The 21500-nt window shown below is 35.6% G+C and overlaps 1 protein-coding gene across 1 annotated transcript in view; it reads right to left on the reverse strand.

Annotated features, from left to right (window-relative positions):
- Positions 1–5534: 5534 nt before the first annotated feature.
- LOC143638268 (uncharacterized) overlaps positions 5535–21500 on the reverse strand; it is an 85255-nt gene continuing 69289 nt past the window's right edge. Inside the window, exons 3-4 of the mRNA XM_077106001.1 lie at positions 8103–8657; positions 5535–8027 (exon numbers count right to left, since the gene is read on the reverse strand). Coding sequence (XP_076962116.1) covers positions 5535–8027; positions 8103–8657 — 3048 coding nt within the window. The remainder of the gene's footprint in view (positions 8028–8102; positions 8658–21500) is intronic.

Consider the following 21500-nt stretch of genomic DNA (forward strand, 5'->3'; position numbering starts at 1 on the left):
AAGTATGCAATTGAAAACAAGCAACTCCAATATTCCAGCATTACTCTTAGACCACCCTTCTTGCCCACAAAATAGCATAACAGAACAGAATGAGCAAACCAAGAAAAACTGGTGTCAAATCATGTAATTCTTCTATGAAGCTACCATTAGTCTACTCCAATCAAATGTCTCTATATATAGCAACACCACAGACCAAGAATTTGCTGACTTCTAGACCTGGAGATATTCCACATTCTTCCTTGAATGTGTATCTGCATTGTTACATAGACCTGTCCAAATCTCTGGAATGATAAATGATAAAAATCTTTTCTACCATGCACACCACTTTTTCTGAGTTGATGTTTTTATTTCTCCCTGGATTCTCCTCCCATAACATAACCTTACATACCAACAGTTAGACTTTAGCATTGGAATTGTGCTTTTTATATTTTGAGTTCTAGTATCACATTAATCAACAGGGAAAATAGCCACCAACAATGATTATTTTAAACTACTGCACACACACAAAAAAATTGGTTTTGTGGCACATGCCTCTAAGGCCAGTTATTGGGAGCAGGAGTTCATTCAAGGGAAGCACAAGTTTGAGGCCAGTTTGGCATCTAAGCAAGACACTGTTTAAAATTTAAAAATAAATAATAAAAATAAAAAGGGACTAGTATTGTTGCTGGTTGTGGCCCCAGGAATTAGATGGCTGCATTGCATTTCTTGGCTCTTTTATTCTTGTAGAAGCAAATTTCAGATAAGACATAAATTCAGTTAAAATATGACAAAATTTATTAGTACAGAAAACACTAGAAGAGGAAGAGAAAATGCGATATCTCTAAGAAAGGGACCTCATATCCCCTTTGCTCTCCAGTTTTTTTTGGGTTTTTTTGGTGGCATTTGGGGTTCAAACTGAGGTTCTTTTATATGCTAAACACATGCTCTTACACTGAGCTACATCCTCAGTCTTAGAGGATAGTATTTTGTTAAAAAGACACTGCTTAATGTGTGCATCAATGCTAAGGCTTTCCTATTATCAAATTGATTGCACATATGCATGTAGGAAAAAAATAGTGGTCTGAATTTCCTGACTGCTGATCTAGTTCCTAATTCCCTGCACTTTGTTTTGATGCTTCAGGGTAATACAGGGCACATTTAATTTTAACTGCTGTGACATCTGACAAAATAATTTGACAATACAAAAGCAAACTTCCTGCAGGTCCCTTCACGTAACTGAGAAAGTACCTGAGGCAGAGGGAGAAAGCACCATGCATTCAAAACCTCTGTACCTCAGTCTATTGAGGTATCACAACTCACACTCTGTACCTCAGACTACTGAGATATGACATTTATGGGGAAGTTCAGAAGCACACAAATTGATCTGAAATTAATTTTATTTATGTTCACATCACTGTTGTTCCAAATAGCCCATGCAAAAATAAAAACAAAGGAACTGCAAAGACCACAAATATCTATATTAGAAAATGATAGAATGAATCATAATATAAACATTGGATGGAATACCACACAGCACCCCTTGACACAAAACCACGATTCCTTCCTTCTTTAAATTTACATTTAATTTAGATACCATAACAGTCATCATTTGAAATATACAATTCTTAGCTAGAAAGGTGTTATATTCCTGTAGACATGAGTATTCATAAGTTGAGAATGGAGGAATACAATTTGAAGGTCAACCTCAGAAATTTTGCAAGATACCACTTCAAAAATAAAAACAAACATAAATCAGTGATACAGTGCTTGCAAATCATGAACCAGATCAATTCTGAGAGAGAGAGAGAGAGAGAGAGAGAGAGAGAGAGAGAGAGAGAGAGAGATATCTAACTACAGGGCACTCCAACACTGAATTTCATCTCTATCATTTTAAAAATTATATTATCCATAAGTCACTCAGGTTGGCCTTGAACTTGAGATGCTCCTGCCTCAGTCTGCTGAGTCACTGGGCATACGCTGCTATGCATGGTACTGTCCTTTCAGCCATTTCTCTCTTTAAACCATATTAAGCATAATAAATGTCATTAAGTGCATTCACATAACTGCATATCCATACCAACGAAGTCAAACATTTTAGTCACCCCAAGTAGAAACCCAATGAGCTCTAAACACTCTCAATCTCTCTCTTCAACCAGTTTTTGATAACCATCACTCTATTTTCAATGAATAAAATTGGTATTCCATGTATCTCATTAAATTTGAATGGATAGTATTTGGCTTTTCCTGACTTATTTCACATAGCAAAATATCTTCAAGAATCAGCCCCATTTTAGCAAGAATTCCAGGCTCAAATCTGAGAATATGGAGGTAAAAAACACAAAGTGAAAACAGCTGGAAATACTGTCTCATTTATTTATACACTAAGGTTGTGCAATTGGCCTTTGGAGTTATACACCAAAGTCTATGAATGTTATCAGAGAGATGTTATGACAATAGGTCTTGGATACTTTCTTCCTAAAGTATGCAAGGCAAGAAGTAATCTTGATGTATCTGTGCATTTTATTTTGAAAAGGGCTCTCATTGTTCCAGGTGCCCAAAGGCAGATGATGCCATGCTCCCTCATTATTTCTGAATGGGAAGAAAAATTTTATTGCCTGGTAGGAAGATGTTTCTTATTTTCCACAGTGAACAAGCCCTGACTCCTCATGTCATGCTAGTCTTGTATCTCATTGTGTAGCCAGAGATTCATAGTTCTATGAGCTTACCTGATTATTTTGGTTACCAAACTCAGTGGATTCACTTCTTGGGGGGAATTGAATTGGAATAGTTGCCACTAGGCTGAGGGTGTAGTTCAGAAATGGACCACTGGACAAACATGTGTGATGCCCTGAATTTCAACCCCACAAGAAAAACAAAGTAATATAAAACCAAAAACCTCCAAAACCAGAAAGAAAAATAATGTTCATATACAGCAAAGCTTATTTGTAGCAAATAGGAACACAAGTAATCTTTTTCAAAGAAATGACACCCTAGTTTGAGGAGAGCATGTACATTTTTTATGGTATGATGAATTTTTTAGAAAAGAAAATTTAGTACATTTAGAGATTGACACATTACCACAGAATCATTAAAAAATGTTTTATTCTACATTAAATGATATTAATATATGGCTTAATTTCTTCCATGGGTGAAGATGAAACCACTGCCCTGGTAAGGAGAATAGTGGCTCCATTGGTTCCCTTTATTTTCAGGGATGGAGACCTAGCTCCTCAGAGTATTGTGGTCTTCACAGAGGGAATTACCTTGTCTTATCAGATGAATCAGGTTCAATCCAGGAAGGCTCAGAATAGAAGATTCCTTTGATTACACATGACCGATTTAAAAAAGAATTCCTTGGTATTCATAAAATATGCACTATAGTTTCCTAATCTTTGGGGTCTTCATAATCCTCCTGAATGGGAGATTTAATGACTCTTCAGAATATCAGGGCTCATAACAGTCCTGTCACTCTATGAGGTAAATGTAAACGTTGAAATTCAAGATACTCATATATGGGCCTAACTTTCATGTTGATACACCCTGTCCATTTCTCCATGATTACAAACTAAGAAAAGTATAAAAATCTGGTTTATGCAAATTATATCCTTCAAATGTTAAGGTATAATTAAAATGTTGAAAATAATTAATGGAGAGATTACAACACTATGTATCAAATAGTATGTCTGTTATCTAGAGCCTTTAATAAAAGGGAATAGAGTAATATCTGTGACATAAATATGTGACTCAATACATGATAATGTTAATCTATTAAAAACCATTGACATTTATAAACAACTCACATACAAAATATGAATATGTATTAGGGAAGAATAGTGTTACCGTAGATTAGGTAGAGGGAAGTGAAGAGACAGGAAGGATAGGGATGTGGGGTTAGGAAAGATAGTAGAATGAAACTGACATTATTAGTATATGTTTATATGTGACTACATGACCAATATAATTCTACAGCAAATAGAGACAAATGACAAATTAATTGTATCCATCTATATATGATATATGAAATGCATTTTATTGTCATGTGTAACTAATTAAAACAAAAAATTTTATTAAAAAAACAGGAAAATAATAAGAAAAATTGGTAATGTTGGTCACCTTAATTCTATAACACTTCACCATCATACATGATAGAGTTTATGGTAGAGGTTCTTAATGACATTCATGAAAGACTCAGTTTATAGAGACTCTTATTAGTAGCATGTGTTGAATCTTATCTATTGTATCTGATATTCACAAAAGAGTTTATGGTAGAGGTTCTTAATGACATTCATGAAAGACTCAGTTTATACAGACTCTTATTAGTAGCATGTGTTGAATCTTATCTATTGTATCTGATATTCACAAAAAGGTTCATAAATCCTTTAATTTGCATTGTGATCTACTATCTTAATAGTTTTTTCTACTCTACAGTCCCATGGTCAATCCTATTTTCTTATACATAATTTAAGAAATAAACTTATTCAATTTGTTAGTGTTAAAAAAATTGTGAATATGTGAAAATACATTCTAAGGTGGATGTGGTGGCCCACATCCCTGCAATCCTAGTGAATTGGGAAGAGTTTCAGAAATTCAAAGACAGCCTCAGCAACATAGTGACACCCTAAATTTAAAAAGAAAAAAAAAAAAAAAAGAAAAAGCAGGTAATGTAGCTCAGTAGTTAAGTGCCCCTGAGTTCAATTCAGAGTACAAAAAATAACAATTTAGGCAAAAAAAATAAATAAATAAAATTCTGATATAATCAATTATGTGAGTACTGTTTTCTGTCATTTTCAAAAGTGGGTATTAAGTAATCATTGTTGATATCCTTTCAGAGATTAGCTATGTGCACTATACTAAAATATTTTTAAAAATTTCATTACTTCCACCATATTAGCTAATGATGTTTAATAAATTGCAATGAAATTGGAGAAATTAACCCATTTTCTATATTAAAATAATTTTTTCTTTCTTAAAAGTTCTCACATACATCAAGATATGAAATAAAGATAGAAATTTATTATGCTGTTAAAATATTTGCTAAGTTTTAAAAATTTCTTGTAAATATTTGATTCATATCTAAGGCATATATAAGTTGAATAAATGTTACTTCACCTTCACTACTGGGTTTCAAATGCTGAAGAAAGTTGGATATTTGAATGAAGATTTGGACACATTTAAATTTTTGCACTATGAATTTCCTAGTCTTCCATAATGTATGAGCAATAGCTATGAACTTATAAGACTTTCTCCATTTATACCTTTTCAAAACTAGGAATTATCAGTTGCTGAGTAAGTTGCCAAAAACTGATAGAGACTGTTACTTTCTATTTTATTAACTTTTCTCTGCTGATTCCTCTGCTTGGCACATGTTCTCATTAATAGGGCTTCTCTGCAGTACAAATACTTTAATATTCATAAAGCTTAAATATTTGATTAAAAGATTTCCCACATTTTTCACATTAGTTGTTCTTGTTGCCAATATGTATTCTGTGGTAATGAACAAAGTCTGGTCTTTGAAAAAGAATTTTGCCACATTGCGCACATTTGTATGGCTTCTATCAATTGTGAACTCTCTGGTGGTGAATAATGTGTGACCTTCGATAAAAAGCCTTGCCAAATTTTTCACATTTATAGGTCTTTTCTCTAGTGTGAATTCTCTGGTGGCGAATAAGGTTTGATCTCCGACGAAAAGCTTTGCCACATTCTTCACATTTGTAGGGCTTCTCCCCAGTATGAATTCTCTGGTGTTCAATAAGGTGTGGCTTTTGATAAAAAGCTTTTCCACATTCTTCACATTTGTAGGGCTTTTCTCTGGTATGAATTCTCTGATGGCGAATAAGGTGTGATCTTTGATTAAAAGCTTTGCCACATTCTTCACATTTATAGGGCTTCTCTCCAGTATGAATTCTCTGATGGCGAAAAAGTTCTGATCTGTGGGAAAAAGTTTTCATACATTCTTCACATTTGTAGGGCTTCTCTCCAGTATGAATAATCCAGTGGTGGATAAGTTGGGATCTTTTACAAAAAGCATTGCCACATTCTTCACATTTGTAGGACTTCTCTCTAGCATGAATTCTCGGGTGTTGAGTAAGTAATTTTCTTACATAAAAGGCTTTGTTGCATTCTTCAAATGTGTAGGGCTTCTCTTTCGTATGAATTATCTGGTGGTGAATAAGGTGCGATTTTTGACAAAAAGCTTGGCTACATACTTCACATTTGAAGGGCTTCTCTCTGGTATGAATTCTCTGGTGGCGAATAAGGTGTGATTTCTGATAAAAAGTTTTGCCACATTCTTCACATTTGTAGGGCTTTTCTCCAGTATGACTTCTCTGGTAGCGAGAAAGTTCTGATCTGCGGGAAAAAGTCTCAATACCTCCTTCACATTTGTTGGGCTTCTGTCTAGTATGAATTCTCTCATTGCGGATAAGGTGTGATTTTCGATAAAAAGCTTTGTCACATTCTTCAAATTTGCAGGGTATCTCTCTAGCATGTATTCTCTGGTGTTGTGTAAGTATTTTTCTTACATAAAAAGCTTTGTTGCATTCTTCGCATTTGTAGGGCTTCTCTCTGGTATGGATTCTCTGGTGGCGAATAAGGTGTGATTTTTGATAAAAAGTTTTGCCACATTCTTCACATTTGTAGGGCTTCTCTCCAGTATGACTTCTCTGGTGGTGAGAAAGTTCTGATCTGCAGGAAAAAATTTTCATACATTCTTCACATTTGTAGGGCTTCACTCTGGTATGAATCCTCTCATGGCGAATAAGGTGAGATTTTCGATAAAAACTTTTGCCACATTCTTCACATTTGTAGGGCTTCTCTCCAGTATGACTTCTCTGGTGGTGAGAGAGTTCTGATCTGCAGGAAAAAATTTTCATACATTCTTCACATTTGTAGGGCTTCACTCTGGTATGAATCCTCTCATGGCGAATAAGGTGAGATTTTCGATAAAAACTTTTGCCACATTCTTCACATTTGTAGGGCTTCTCTCCAGTATGACTTCTCTGGTGGCAAGAAAGTTCTGATCTGCAGGAAAAAGTTTTGATACATTCTTCACATTTGTAGGGCTTCCCTCGGGTATGAATTCTCTCATGGCGAATAAGGTGAAATTTTCGATAAAAAGCTTTGCCACATTCTTCACATTTGTAGGACTTCTCTCCAGTATGACTTCTCTGGTGGCAAGAAAGTTCTGATCTGCAGGAAAAAGTTTTGATACATTCTTCACATTTGTAGGGCTTCACTCTGGTATGAATTGTCTCGTGGCGAATAAGGTGAAATTTTCGATAAAAAGTTTTGCCACATTCTTCACATTTGTAGGGCTTCTCTCCAGTATGACTTCTCTGGTGGCAAGAAAGTTCTGATCTGCGGGAAAAAGTTTTGATACATTCTTTACAGTTGTAGGGCTTCTCTCTGGTATGAATTGTCCCATGGCGAATAAGGTGAGATTTTCGATAAAAAGTTTTGCCACATTCTTCACATTTATAGGGCTTCTCTCCAGTATGACTTCTCTGGTGGCGAGAAAGTTCTGATCTGAAGGAAAAAGTTTTGATACAATCTTCACATTTGTACGGCTTGTCTCTGGTATGACTTCTCTGGTGGCGAGAAAGTTCTGATCTGCAGGAAAAACTTTTGATACATTCTTCACATTTGTAGGGCTTCTCTCTGGTATGAATTCTCTCATGGCGACTAAGGTGAAATTTTCGATAAAAAGTTTTGCCACATTCTTCACATTTGTAGGGCTTTTCTCCAGTATGATTTCTCTGGTGGCGAGAAAGTTCAGATCTGCGGGAAAAAGTTTCCATACATTCTTCACATTTGTAGGGCTTCTCTCTGGCATGAATTTTCTCATGGCGAATAAGGTGTGATTTTCGATAAAAAGCTTTGGCACATTCTTCACATATGTAAGGCTTCTCTCCATGACTTCTCTGGTGGCGAAAAAGTTCTGATCTGTGGGAAAAAGTTTCCATACATTCTTCACATTTGTAGGGCTTCTCTCGGGTATGAATTCTCTCATGGCGAATAAGGTGTGATTTCCAATAAAAAGCTTTGCCACACTTTTCACATTTGTAGGACTTCTCTCTACCATGAACTCTCTGGTGTTGTATAAGTAATTTTCTTACATAAAAAACTTTATTGCATTCTTCACATTTGTAGGGCTTCTTTTTAGTATGAATTATCTGGTGGCGAATAAGGTGTGATTTTCGAAAGAAAGCTTTGCCACATTCTTCACATTTGTAGGATTTCTCTCCAGCATGAATTTTTTGGTGTTGAATAAGTAATTTTCTTACATGAAAAACTTTGTCACAGTCTTTACAACTGTACAGATTCTCTCCAATATGAATTCTCTGGTGGCAACCAAGGTGTAATTTTTGATAAAAAGCTTTGCCACACTCTTCCCATTTATAGAGCTTCTCTCTGGTATGATTTCTCAGGTGAAATGTAAGTGAGATTCTTTCATAAAAAGCCTTTCCACATTCTTTACATTTGTATGCCTTCTCTCTGGTATGAATTCTCTGGTGAAGAATAAAGTGCGATTCTTGATAGAAATCTTTACCACATTCTTCCCACTTGTAAGGCTTCTCTCCATTATGAAGTTTTTGAAATTCAGAAAGTTTTACATAATTATTTAAGGATTTGTCATACTCTCTAAAATTGCAGAAACTGTCTTTGATATGAATTTTTGGCTGTTCAGTATCAAATGAACTTTGAACAAAAGCTTTGTCACATTCTTTATATTTGTAGGTATTGTGACTGCTATGCCATCTCAGGTGTTTAGAAAGAAATAATGAGTAAGTGTGAACTTTCTTACATTTGTTAAAATTGCATGTTTTGGCATAAGCAGAAATTATTTCTTTACTGCAGAATAATGGATATTTAGTAGAGAGATTCTCAAAATGATCTTTTTTAGAAATTTGTCCTTCAGTACTAAATTTCTTGTCTATTAAAATGTTTGACTGGAAGTGTAAATCACTGTTACCTTTGAAATTAATGAAGTTAAAAGTTGAAACGTGAACTAGATTTCTTTTCACATTTTCCACATTTTCATTAAGAAAATATATATGCTCCAAAAATTGCTGGGCATTTATTTGTAAAGATACATATAACTCCTGAAAAGGGATTGGCCTATGTTGAATTATTTTCTGAGATATTAAATGTTCTTGATGTCCCCTGACAGTGTAATTTTCATTACAAATCTTCACAGCTAATTCATTTTGTCCCATATTATAAAATTTCTGACTTTCATTCTCACATTCAGTTTTCAATATTTTCCTTATTTGTAAACAGTTAATGTTATGTTCAATTCTTATATCCTCTTCTGTTGAAAATTCATGGGAATTTTGAGAAGTAATGGCTGAAATATAAAAAAAAAATGGTAATTATTTTACCTACTAATCAGGAATAAGTGTTTTACAAATATCACATATGAAATTATATCAATGTCTTGACACCAGGAGGGTAGCAGAATACAATATCTAAACACATTGTTAAAAAATGTACAGACTAATTATCTTGTTGGAACTGTCCAAACCATCACAGAGATCACAGTATCGAAGATGAGAACATTACAAAGAGAAATATATTAGAGGAAAAGAAACGTGTATTTTTATCAACCACACTATATCCATGTCTATAGTATAGCACTGAGAAGGTATAAAAAAATTACCATCTCCATTTTCTGAGTAGAAAAAAGAAAATATATTAAAAATGCAAACATTTGTGGTTTTCTTGGGATTGTTTGAAAGCTGGTTTCTTCTACCATTACACCATTACATGTTATCTGGAGATAACATGAAAACAAGTTGAGAGGCATTAAATACCTGGCAGACTATACCCATATTTCCTGAATGAAGCTAACAGATGGCAATCAAGATAAATGATTAGCATTCAACAAATTGTGCTGGGAAAACTGGAAATCCATATGCAACAAAATGATATCGAATCCCTATTTCTCACCGTGCACAAAAGTTAACTCAAAATGGATCAAGGATCTAGGAATCAAACCAGAGACTCTGTGTCTAATAAAAGAAAAAGTAGGCCCTAATCTCTATCACGTGAGGTTAGGCCCCAAGTTCTTTAATAAGACATTTATACCACAAGAATTAAAACCGAGAATCAAGAAGTGGAATGAATTCAAACTAAAAAGTTTTTTCTCAGCAAGAGAAAGCACTATGGAGATTCCTGGGAAATCTGGGAATGGAACCACCATTTGACCCAGCTATTCCTCTTCTTGGACTATTCGCAAAAGACCTAAAAATGGCATACTACAGGGTCACAGCCACATCAATGTTTATAGCAGCACAATTCCCAATAGCTAGAGTGTGGAGCCACCTAGATGCCTTTCAAGGGATGAATGGATAAAAAAAAAATGTGGCCTTTATACACCATGGAATATTACTCAGCACTAACAAAGAATAAGATCATGGCATTTGCAGGGAAATGGATGGCAATAGAGAAGACTATGCTAAGTGAAGTTAGCCAATCCCCCAAAAAACAAATGTCAAATGTTTTCTCTGATATAAGGAGGTTGACTCATAGTTGGGTAGGGAGGGGGAACATGGAAGGATTAAATAAATTCTAGATAGGGAAGAGGGTGGAGGGAAAGGGAGGGGGCAAGGGATTAGCAAGGGCAGTGGAATGTGATGAAAATCATTCTCCAAAGTACATATATGAAGACTTGAATTGGATGTCAACATACCTTATATAAGAGAGGTGACTCAAAATGGGGTAGGGAGAAAGAGCATATGAAGAAATAACCTCTAGATAGGAAAGAGAGGTGGGAGGGAAAGAGAGGGAGAATGGGAATTGCATGGGGAGTGAAGGAGACCCTCTTCGTTATACAGAATACCTGTATGATGATGTAAGGGGAAAAAAAAAGAAGTGAGTCACATTAGATTGGGTAGAGAGAAGTGATGGAAGGGGAGGGGAGAGGAAGGGGGTAATGGAAAGACAACAGAATAAAATAGACATTATTATTGCTGTGGGTATATATGTGACTGCATGACCAATGTAATTTTGCAACCTGTACATTCAGAAAAATGAGAAATTATATCCCATCTAATTCAAATGTATGATATGTCAAGATCATTGTACTATCATGTATAACTAATTAAAACAAACAAACAAAAAACAATATTAAGAATTGAACATTATGATAGTGAGAGATGAAATTGACCAAACAAAAAATAACCATTAGAAAGAAGTTTAAAGAGCTAAATGCAGAGAAATACTGTTAATAGAAATAAATAAAAATTGTATTTGTGAAAAATTCCTTAAGGAACAGTGCTTGAGAGAGTCAGGGGTGGTTGTGCATAGCTGACATTGAGACAAACAGTTTATAAGTGGAAGGCAGTCTCAGAAACTTAGTGATACCTTGTAAAAAAATATTTGAAAACAGCTAGGGATAGAAAGTAGTAATAAATCCACTTTAAGTTCCACCTGCAGTACCAACAAATAGGTGTGACAAGTTTTAACTAAGAGAAATACAACAGAAACTACAATGCAAAATTTCAATAATCTACAAGTGTGAAATACAGACAATCTCAAACTACATTCTAATCAAAGTTTAAAAATTTACAAAAAAGGAATCTTGAGAACACCACTAGAAAAAACAACATATCACTAGGAAGAAAGTCCTATGTAATCAATCATGAATTCTTTTAAAATACAGAATGGTATTTAGGAATATTATCAAAGAAGTGAAAGAATAAGATTACAAACTGCCACAGTCTGGCTGGGCACAAATCACAAACCACTTAAGCAGGAACAAACTTTATTTCTAAACTCCACGAGCACACTCCACACACGCTCCCCGGGAATTCTCACGAACACCAAACGGCTACTCCAGGAAACAACAACCGGAAAATCCCTCTTCCAGAATTCCCTTCTACTGCACTTCCCCAACCAATGGGAACTCTCCGGGAATCCCCACGGGAAAAAAGTAGCTAAAGAACTCCAAAGTAGCAGGCCAAGGCGGACAGTAAAGGTCTAATGTATAACCAAATTAATCCAGGATCATCTTAATAGCTTGCGTCTCAACCAATACTATTAGCAAAATGCCAGGGACCATTCAGACTCAGCTGTGGCTCTCAGCGTCTCCCCCCTATGGTTTAAACAACAAGCAATGTGGCGTAGGAACCGTGCCTGTTAGGTTGTCCAATACACATATGGTCCTTACCCGTCATCGGGTGAGCTGACCTCAAGATGTCAGCCTCCTGTCTTAGGTTGGAACCACTGCAATTGGATCTTTCCCGTCAATGACTAACCACTCCAGCATACAGCTATACTTGTGGATAGGCCTTTGCACCAGTGGGAGGGTGAGGTTCTTTGCCTCACCTCTGTAGGCCCCCAAATTTAGCCTTGGTGCCAGTGTGGTGGGGGGTGAGGTTCTTTGCCTCACCTCTGTTGGCCCCCAAATTTTAGACCATCACTAGCAGAAGGGAGGAGGATGCAAAATGCGATGACACCAAGCCAAATGACGGCTCTTTTTGGAAAAATTGTACCACCGATGACATCATCAGCAAAGATACCCCAGTACTACCACAATTCGCTGCACCAACAGATAGTTCACAATGCATACAAGTAATCCATAGTTCAGGCAAGTTCTGCAAGCAGTTCAAAGCAGAGGAATCCATCAATATGTCCATTTCCTCCCAAAGTAAATCAACTCCTTCATTGAGCATTACTTGTTGAGTTATTATTCATTGATGCATCAGTTTATACAGTTTACTGTGATAGCTATCGAAAGATTGGTTTTACCTTTGTCTTCACTGGCACTAGGATGAAGATAGGAATTCTGGCAATGATGGCTAAAAAAAAAAATTATGTAACATTCCAACAGGTACTAAGAAAACAATTTTCTGAGCAATTTACATTATCCTGAACAGAATTATTAAATATAATGAAAAGGAAAGGTGAAAGTAAACAAACAGGTCTTGTTAACCTCCTTATTTGTTCACATATTAAAACAAGTCTCAACAGCTGTTTACCCAATTTAAATTAAACCATTTAAATCACGTGCAAAAAAAAAATAAGGATCCATTTTTTCATGAGTGCTCCTCAAATATGATATATAGACATACATACAGACATACAACACAAAACACAAGTGTGCACACATAACATACAACACATAAGACAATAGTAAAGGCCTTGTGCCTTTACAAGGTGAAATCTCCATTGCAATGTTTAAAAACTCCACAGTCAAAAAATAGAACTGATCGGAAAAACATTAACCTAGGTCTGTATGAGCTCAAAAAATAAAATAGAACTTTATGATGTGGGAAAGGGCAATAATAAAATAGATATTGAAAAAAAAGCATCCTGGTTACCACCTAGGTTTGACTCTTCTTTCATATCCCATCCTTTTCTCTGTATCTTGCATATGGGTCTGAAAGTATTCCTACAAGAAAGCCTCAAGGCTTTTTACATTTGAAATAGGCCTTAATGATGTTCATTATTCATTAGCCTCCAGGTGTGGGAGAATCACTGTTGCAAATGAAAGAATAGCCAAGCTGCAGCACTGGATATCAGCTGTTATGGGTTTGAGTCAAATCATCTTCTTTTTCGTCTGTAGATATCGCTTTGGTTAGTCTCTTTGGAATCCAAATCGGCTGCTGTTCTCCCTGTGGAAACACACAAACAGAACCTCGACTCCAGACAATCACTGGGTCAGGACCTTTCCATTGTCATGTTAGAATATCCTTCCAAAGTTCCTTAGGCGTATGCACATTTTTTGGATACATATGCCTTTCTGCAGAACTAAGTCCTGATGAATCCAAATTTAAAAAGTTTAGAGTAAAAAGGGTTATTGTAAGTCCATCTTTGGGGGATATATATACCCCTTTCAAATTTCCTGTTTTTGCTTTAATAAGTACACTTTAATAGTTTGATGAGCTCTTTCAACTATGCCTTGTCCCTGTGGCTTGTATGGGATTCCTGTTATACGAGTAATGCCAAACGACGAGCAAAATAGTTTAAAAGAGGTAGAAGGATAACCAGGACCATTATCTGTTTTTAACTGTTTTGGTAAAATTTTGTAAGCAATGAAGGAATGAAGGAAGCCCATCAAAAATCCGGAAGAAGTATCAACTGTAACATGCAAATATTTTAATTTTCCAAATTCTGGCAAATGTGTGACATCTATCTGGCAAATATGGTTAGGTATCAATCCTCTAGGATTGACTCCAAGATTAACTTGTGGTAAAAAGGTTGCACAATTTTGACATTGTTTTATTATTTGTCTAGCTTGATCCTAAGTTTATTTTAAAACGATTTCGTAAAGTATTAGCATTGATATGGAAACTTTTATGAAAACTTGTAGCTTTTTCTAGTGTAGAGAAAATATGTATGTCATGTGTAGTTTTATCTGCTAAATCATTGCCCAAACTAAGGGATCCAGGCAATCCTTTATGTGCCCTGATATGTCCTATAAAGAATGGATTTTTCTGTCCCAGATTAGACTTTGTATAGTGGAAAACAAAGAGAAAACAGTAGCGGAAGGGGAAATCCTACCAGCATCTTCAAGGGATACTATAGCATTAACTATATACTGACTATCAGAAAATAAATTAAATACAGAATCTTAAAACATCAGAAAAGCTTGTAATACTGCATTAACTCTACCTTTTGAGCTGATTGTTTGGGTACTAAAAATGTAAAAGTTTAATCGGGGTAACTACTGCTGATGTACCATTATTTGACCCATCAGTGAATATATTTGGAGCATTCATGATAGGTGTTTTTCTTGTCATTTTTAGAAAAAACTACAGGATGCAAAGACCAAAAAGATAATAAAGGATTAGATGGTAAGTGATTCTCAAATGAAATATTAGATTTAAAATGATTATTGACCAAGTATTTAACTCATTAGCTAACTCACCAATTTGATTCATAGTATATGGAGTAATAATTTTATTGGGAGAAATTCCAAACACTCCCTTTGCTGCTTTTATTCCTTTATTTTTTTTATTTTTTTATTCAGTGTCCTACAGCCTCAGGATTCCTAGTAAGAATAGTGTTAGGGGAATAAGATAAATGTATCTACAATAATGGACCTTCTTGCCAAAATACTCCTGTAGGAATATTTTTTGTTGGTAGTATCCAAATGCATATTTTCCATATATGTTTCAATAATTTTTAATGCCTTTCTTGCTTCAGGCGTTAACATTCGGGGTAAATTTGGATCTGATGGACCTTTTAGGATATCAATTAAAGGTCCCAACTCTCCTGTTGGTATGCCTAGATAAGGCCTTATCCAATATGTCTCCTAATAACTTTTGGAAGTCGTTAAGTCATTTGAGTTGATCTACTCTTACTTGAATTTTTGGTGGACGAACCATGGTTGAGGATAATAGAACTCCTAAATAATTAATTAGAAAATTGAATTGTACTTTATCTATTGCTCTCTCAAGATTAGTACTTTCCATTCATATCACTAATCGGGACCTTCATGATTCAGTGCAGGGATAGTAAATGCAAAACGTGGACTATCCTCAGGATGAATTGGAATTGAAAAAAAAAAACAATGTTTAATATCTATAGCTAAAACATACCAGGCTTTTGGCAAAACAGACAATTGGGGAATTCCCGATTGAGCAGGTCCCATAATAACCATCTCATTATTAATGGCTCTTAAATCTTGCAATAATCTCCATTTACCAGATTTCCTTTTAATGACAAAAATGGGAGTATTGTAGTGAGATATGGAAAGTTGTATATGTCCCTCCGGTAATTGTTGTTTGACCAGGTCATGTGCTGCTTGTATCTTTTCTTTAGTCAGGGGCCACCGAGGAACCATACTGGTCTTTCTGATTTCCAAGTAATTTTTATTGTCTCAGTGACCCCTTCTGAAAACCCAATCCATGTCTATTTATTCCTTGATCTATTTGAATTGGTGCTGCTATACCTTGTTCTTGTTCTCCGAATCTTTTTTCTTTCCTAAAACCTTGGCTAGCTATAATAGTGGGTGCATTTGGATTGATGTTATTTGTTAATGTCAAACCTATTTGATCTAGGACATCTCGTCCCCATAAATTTATAGGAAGATGATCTAATACATACGGGTGTATAGTTACTTCACATCCTTCAGGATCCTTCCAATTTAATACTATTACACATCTATGGGGATTAGTCACCACTCCGAGGCCTCGAAGCGTTTGAGTGGCTTGTTGTAATGGCCAATGTTTTGGCCATTCTTGACGAGAGATGATGCTGAGACATGCACCTGTATCCAGTAGCCCATTAAATTCATGTCCTTGAATATTTAGTTTTAGCATGGGGCAAGGATCTGAATTTAAAGACAGCGTAGCCCAATCTACACCTGTGGAGCCTAATCCCCGGAACCTCTTTCTATAGTACGACTGAAAAATTTATCATGTAGGCTGGGTATTATTAATAACTGTGCTATTCTGTCTCCTGGTGAAATTACTGATATACCCTTTGGAGAACTAGCTATAATTTTTTATTTCACCTTCAAAATCGAAATCAATTGCCCCAGGACTTATCATAAGTCCTTTTAGAGTAGAAAACTTTGTCCTAACAATAAACCTACTGTTCCGTGGGGAAGAGGTCCTTTTACTCCTGTGGGAATGATTTGAACTCTCATCTCTAGAGTTAGTACTGCTCTGGCGGAGGCGCAGATGTCCAACCCTGGGCTCCCTGTGGTTCGTCTAATGAGAGATCTGATGGATAATGTGTCCTGGGCACTACCCTATTGGTGTTGCTGGGCTCCTCCATGGTGTTTCTGGGATACTCCTGTGCCCTGTATATTTGTGGTCATGGGCCCCAGAGCATTGGGGCCCCTGTCCATTTTTTGGCAACGGAGCCCGATGCCTTTCTCCAGGATATTGTGGGTAAATACCTGGTCCTTGTTCGTTTTGTGATAATGGAGTAACATCTATGGTGGTTTGAGAATGGCATTCATTAGCCCAATGTCTCCCTCTATGACATTGTGGGCAAATACCCAGTATTCTACTCTTTGATAACTAGCTTTGCTAAACCCTCCTATGGGGCAATTCCTTTTAAAATGTCCTATTTGTTCACAATTGTAGCATGTTTTTGGCCTGGCATATAAAGCCTTTGTACTGCAGCTGGCAAGACTTGCCCGTGTTCATTAATGTCTCTACATAATTTATGTGTTTAAATCTCCGTGTTTCCATGGTCTAATGACCTCGCTGCATCAATGATTTGCTTGCTCATAAGCCAGTTGTTTTATTAATGGCATTGCTTGTTCTGTATCCCCAAGAACTTTGGTAGCTGTTTGAATAAGCCTATCTACAAATTCAGCTTAAGGTTCATTAGCTCCCTGTATTATCTTAGATAACTGACCTTGTAAATCTCCATGTCCTTGTAAAGCCTTCCATGCCCTAACTGCATCTGCAGCAATTTGTGAATATATAGCAGGATCACATTCAATCTGTTGCCGTTGACCCTCATAAGTCCTTTACCTAACAACATATCTAAATTTCTTTGAGGGTATCCGGTGCTGCATTTTGCCTAGCCGTCTCCATGCAAAATTCCTCACTGGCAACTTCCATAACAAATATTTTCCTCCATTTAGCACAGATTTACACATGTTAGCCCAATCTGCTGATGTCATGTCCAAGTGGGTAATGGATTCGACCATGCTTACAGTGAAGGGTGCTTGAGGACCATAGGTTGTTACAGCCTCCTTTAACTGCTTCACTGTTTTGAAATCTAAAGCACAATGAGTTCTCTGCCCTCTTACCTGCTCAAGTACAGGGCATGCTAATCTTTAAGGTCCTTTCTCAGGATCCCATCTATCAACTACAGGGGTTGAGGGCCACTCAGCCTATGTTGTCTCCATAGGTGAGCTATTGTTTGAATTACGCCCTCTGGTGATATAAAGGTGTTAGTAGCAGCCTCCTGTTGTAGGTTTTTCCCTAATAGCCCCTTTTCCTTTAAATTTTCTTCCTCTGTCTGACTAGCTTGAGAGACCTTCTCTTTTGCTTGATCTAAAATGTCTTTCTCCATTGTCTGAACCTCTAACAATTTAATTAACACTTTCAGTTTGTTATTTACTAATTTGTAATCTACTATAAAGATAAAGCAACCCAACAAGATAACACAAAACAAAACCGAAACAGAATGAAACTAAAATGGAACAAAAAATCGTTGTATCAGTTTTCCTATTTTCTTGAAATGTGCATTTGTGGTCTATTTCTATCTCTTCCTCAGGGGCAAACAACTTCAAACCTTGAGCCAACCAATTTTCCCAGTTTGCCTGAGAAAGTTCTAGGGATAGGCAGCTTGAAACAAAAACAAAACAAATCAAAACAAGAACACGTTGTTTTTTGAAATGGTCACCCATTCTCTTGCCTTCCCTTAGGGGTGAAAAATTTCACTTACCTCCGAGCTTCAGGTGTTCCCTGTATGGGCCACCAAATGCCGCAGTCTGGCTGGGCACAAATCATGAGCCACTTAAGCAGGAATAAGCTTTATTTCTGAAATCCACCAGCACACTCCACACACGCTCCCTGGGAATTCTCATGAATGCCATGTGGCTCCTCCAGGAACCAACAACCGGAAAATCCCTCTTCCGGATATCCCTCCTCCCGCACTTCCCCAACCAACGGGAACTCTCCGGGAATCCCCGCAAGAACTCCAAAGTAGTGCGAGAACTCCAAAGTAGCAGACCTAGGCGGACAGTAAAGGTCTAATATACAACCAAATCAATCCAGCATCATTTTAATGGCTTGCCTCTCAACCAATAATTATTGATAAAATGCCAGGGGCCATTCCGACTCGGATGTGGCTCTCAGCAACAAACCAAGAATATTATATCCAGAAATACTAACTTTCAAAAGTGAAAATAAAAATCAGATAAAAAATGCCCCAATGTTTTTTACTTCTAGAACTGTCCTTTAAAAATACTAAAAAAAATTCTTCAGACTGAAAAATAAATTGGCAAGTAATATAACATGAAATTTTAAAGTTTTCTTGGAAAAGTCACAAAATAAATTCTAAATTATTATAAGAGATCGTGAAACAATTAATTTCTAATAGATTTTGAAAAAAGAAAAGCATAATGCTTTATCTGAGGTGCATGTGGTAAAGATTTTATCCCAATCTCTAGGCTCTGTCCTCACTTTATTGTTTCCTTTGGAGACAAAAATCTTTTAATTTGAATTCATCCCATTTATTAATTCTTGATTTTACTTCTTAGGCTTTAGGAGTCTCGTTAAGGAAGTCAGATCCTAGGCCAATGTGCTAAAGATTTGGGCCTATTTCTTCTATTAGGCACAAGGTCTCTATTCTAGTTTCTAAGTCTTTGATCCACTTTGAGTTGTTTTGTGCAGGGTGAGACATAGAGGTTTAATTCCATTTTGCCACATATGTATTTCCAATTTTGCCAAACAATTACCTGTATAGGCTATCTTTTCTCCAGTGAATATTTTTTGCACTTTTGTATAGTATGTCATAACCATATTTATGTTGGTTTGTCTCTGTGTCTTAAAATCCATACCATTGATCTACAAGTCTATTTTGGTGCCAATATCATGCCATTTTTATTACTATTGCTCTGTAGTATAGTTTAAGGTCTGGTATTGTGATGCTTCCTGCTTCAATTTTCTTTCTTATGATTGTTTAACTATTGTTAGTCTATTATTTTTCAAAATGAATTTCATGATCGCTTTTACTATTTCTATGAAGAATGTCATTGGGATTTTAATTGGAATTGTATTAAATCTGTATAATGCTTTTGGTAGTATGGCTGTTTTGACAATATTAATTCTGCTTATCCAGGAGCATAGAGATCTTTCCATCTCCTATGGGTTTCTTCAATTTCTTTCTTTAGTGAACCGTAGTTTTCATTGTAGAATTGTAGAGGCCTTTCACTTCATTGGTTAGATTGTTTCCCAGGCATTTTATTTTATTTTATTTTATTTTTTTGAGGCTATTGTGAAGTGAGTTGTTTTCCTAATTTCTGTTGCAATGGATTCATCAATGATGTTTAGGAATGCATTTGATTTATGGCTGTTAATTTTACATCCTGCTACTTTGCTGCTAAAAGTTTTCCAGTAGAACTTTCTGGATCTTCTATATATAGAAATATGACATCAGCAAATAGTGATACTTCAAGTTCTTCTTTACCTAATTTTATCCCTTTCATTTCTTTCTTTTGTTTAATTGCTCTAGCTAGAGTTTCAAGAATGATGTTGAATAACAGTGGTCAAAGAGGACATCCTTGTCTTATTCCAATTTTTAGTGGAAATGCTTTCATTTTTTTCCTCCATTTTGAATGATGCTGGCCGTGGGTTTAGCATATATAGCTTTTACACGTTGAGTTATATTCCTAGTATCCCTAGTTTTCCTAGTGTTTTGAACATGAAGGTGTGCTGTATTTTGTCAAATCCTTTTTTTTTTTGCATCAATTGAGATGATCATATGATTCCTGTTATTAAGTCTATTAATGTGATGTATTACCTTTATTGATTTGCATGTTTTGAACCAACCCTGCATGCTCGGGGTGAATCCCACTTGATCATAGTACATTACCTTCTTAATATGCTTTTCTATAAAATTTACCAGAATTTATTTGAAAACTTTTGCATCTATGTTCATCAAGGATATTGGTCTGAAGTTTTTTTCTTTGATGTATCTTTGTCTTATTTGGCTGTCAGGGTGATATTAGGCTTAAGTTTGGGAGTATTCCCTCTTTTTCATGAAATACTTTAAGGAGTGTTGGTTTTAATTCTTATTTGAGTGTTGGTTTTAAATCTTATTCTTGTAGAACTCGGCTGAGAATCCATCTCGTCCTGGGGTTTTCTTGGTTGGTAGGATTTCATTATTTGAAATCGATCTTTTTAAATCACGTATGACCTCCTCATTCAGTTTGAGTTGAAATTTGTCGATGTTTTTTTTTTTATTTTATTTATTTATTTTATTTATTTATTTATTTTATTTTTTTTATTTTATTTGAGTGTAAATTTTCAAAATAGTTTCTAATTATATTCTGTATTTCAGATGGCTCCATTAAGATATTTCTTTTTTCAACTTGTATTTTAGTAATTTGAGTTTTCTCTCTTTTGCTCTTAGCATGGCCAGGGGTTTATCTTTTTTTTTTTTTTTGTCAATTTCTCAATGGTTTCTTTTGTTTCAAGTTCATTAATTTCAGTTCTGATTATTATTTCCTGTTTTCTACTGCTTTTGGTGTTGATTTGTTCTTCTTTTTCTAGGGCTTTGAGATGTAGTGTTATGTCATTTATTTGTTGACTTTTTATTCTTTTAATGAATGCACTCAACGCAATAAACCTTCCTCTTAGTACGGCCTTCATAGTATCCCAGAGATTTTGATATGCTGTATCCATGTTCTAATACCAAAACCCCCACAAATAATGCAATCAATAAATGGGCTTAAGGAACTGAACAGACATTTCACAGAAGAAGAAACACAATTGATCAGTAAATATATGAAAAGGTGTTCAACATCTCTAGCAAATAGAGAAACGCAAATCAAAATTACTCTAAAATTTTATCTCACTTCTGTCAAAATGGCAATCATCAAG

This window comes from Callospermophilus lateralis, chromosome 19, assembly GCF_048772815.1.
Source record: "Callospermophilus lateralis isolate mCalLat2 chromosome 19, mCalLat2.hap1, whole genome shotgun sequence".
NCBI classification, from domain to species: Eukaryota; Metazoa; Chordata; class Mammalia; order Rodentia; family Sciuridae; genus Callospermophilus; species Callospermophilus lateralis.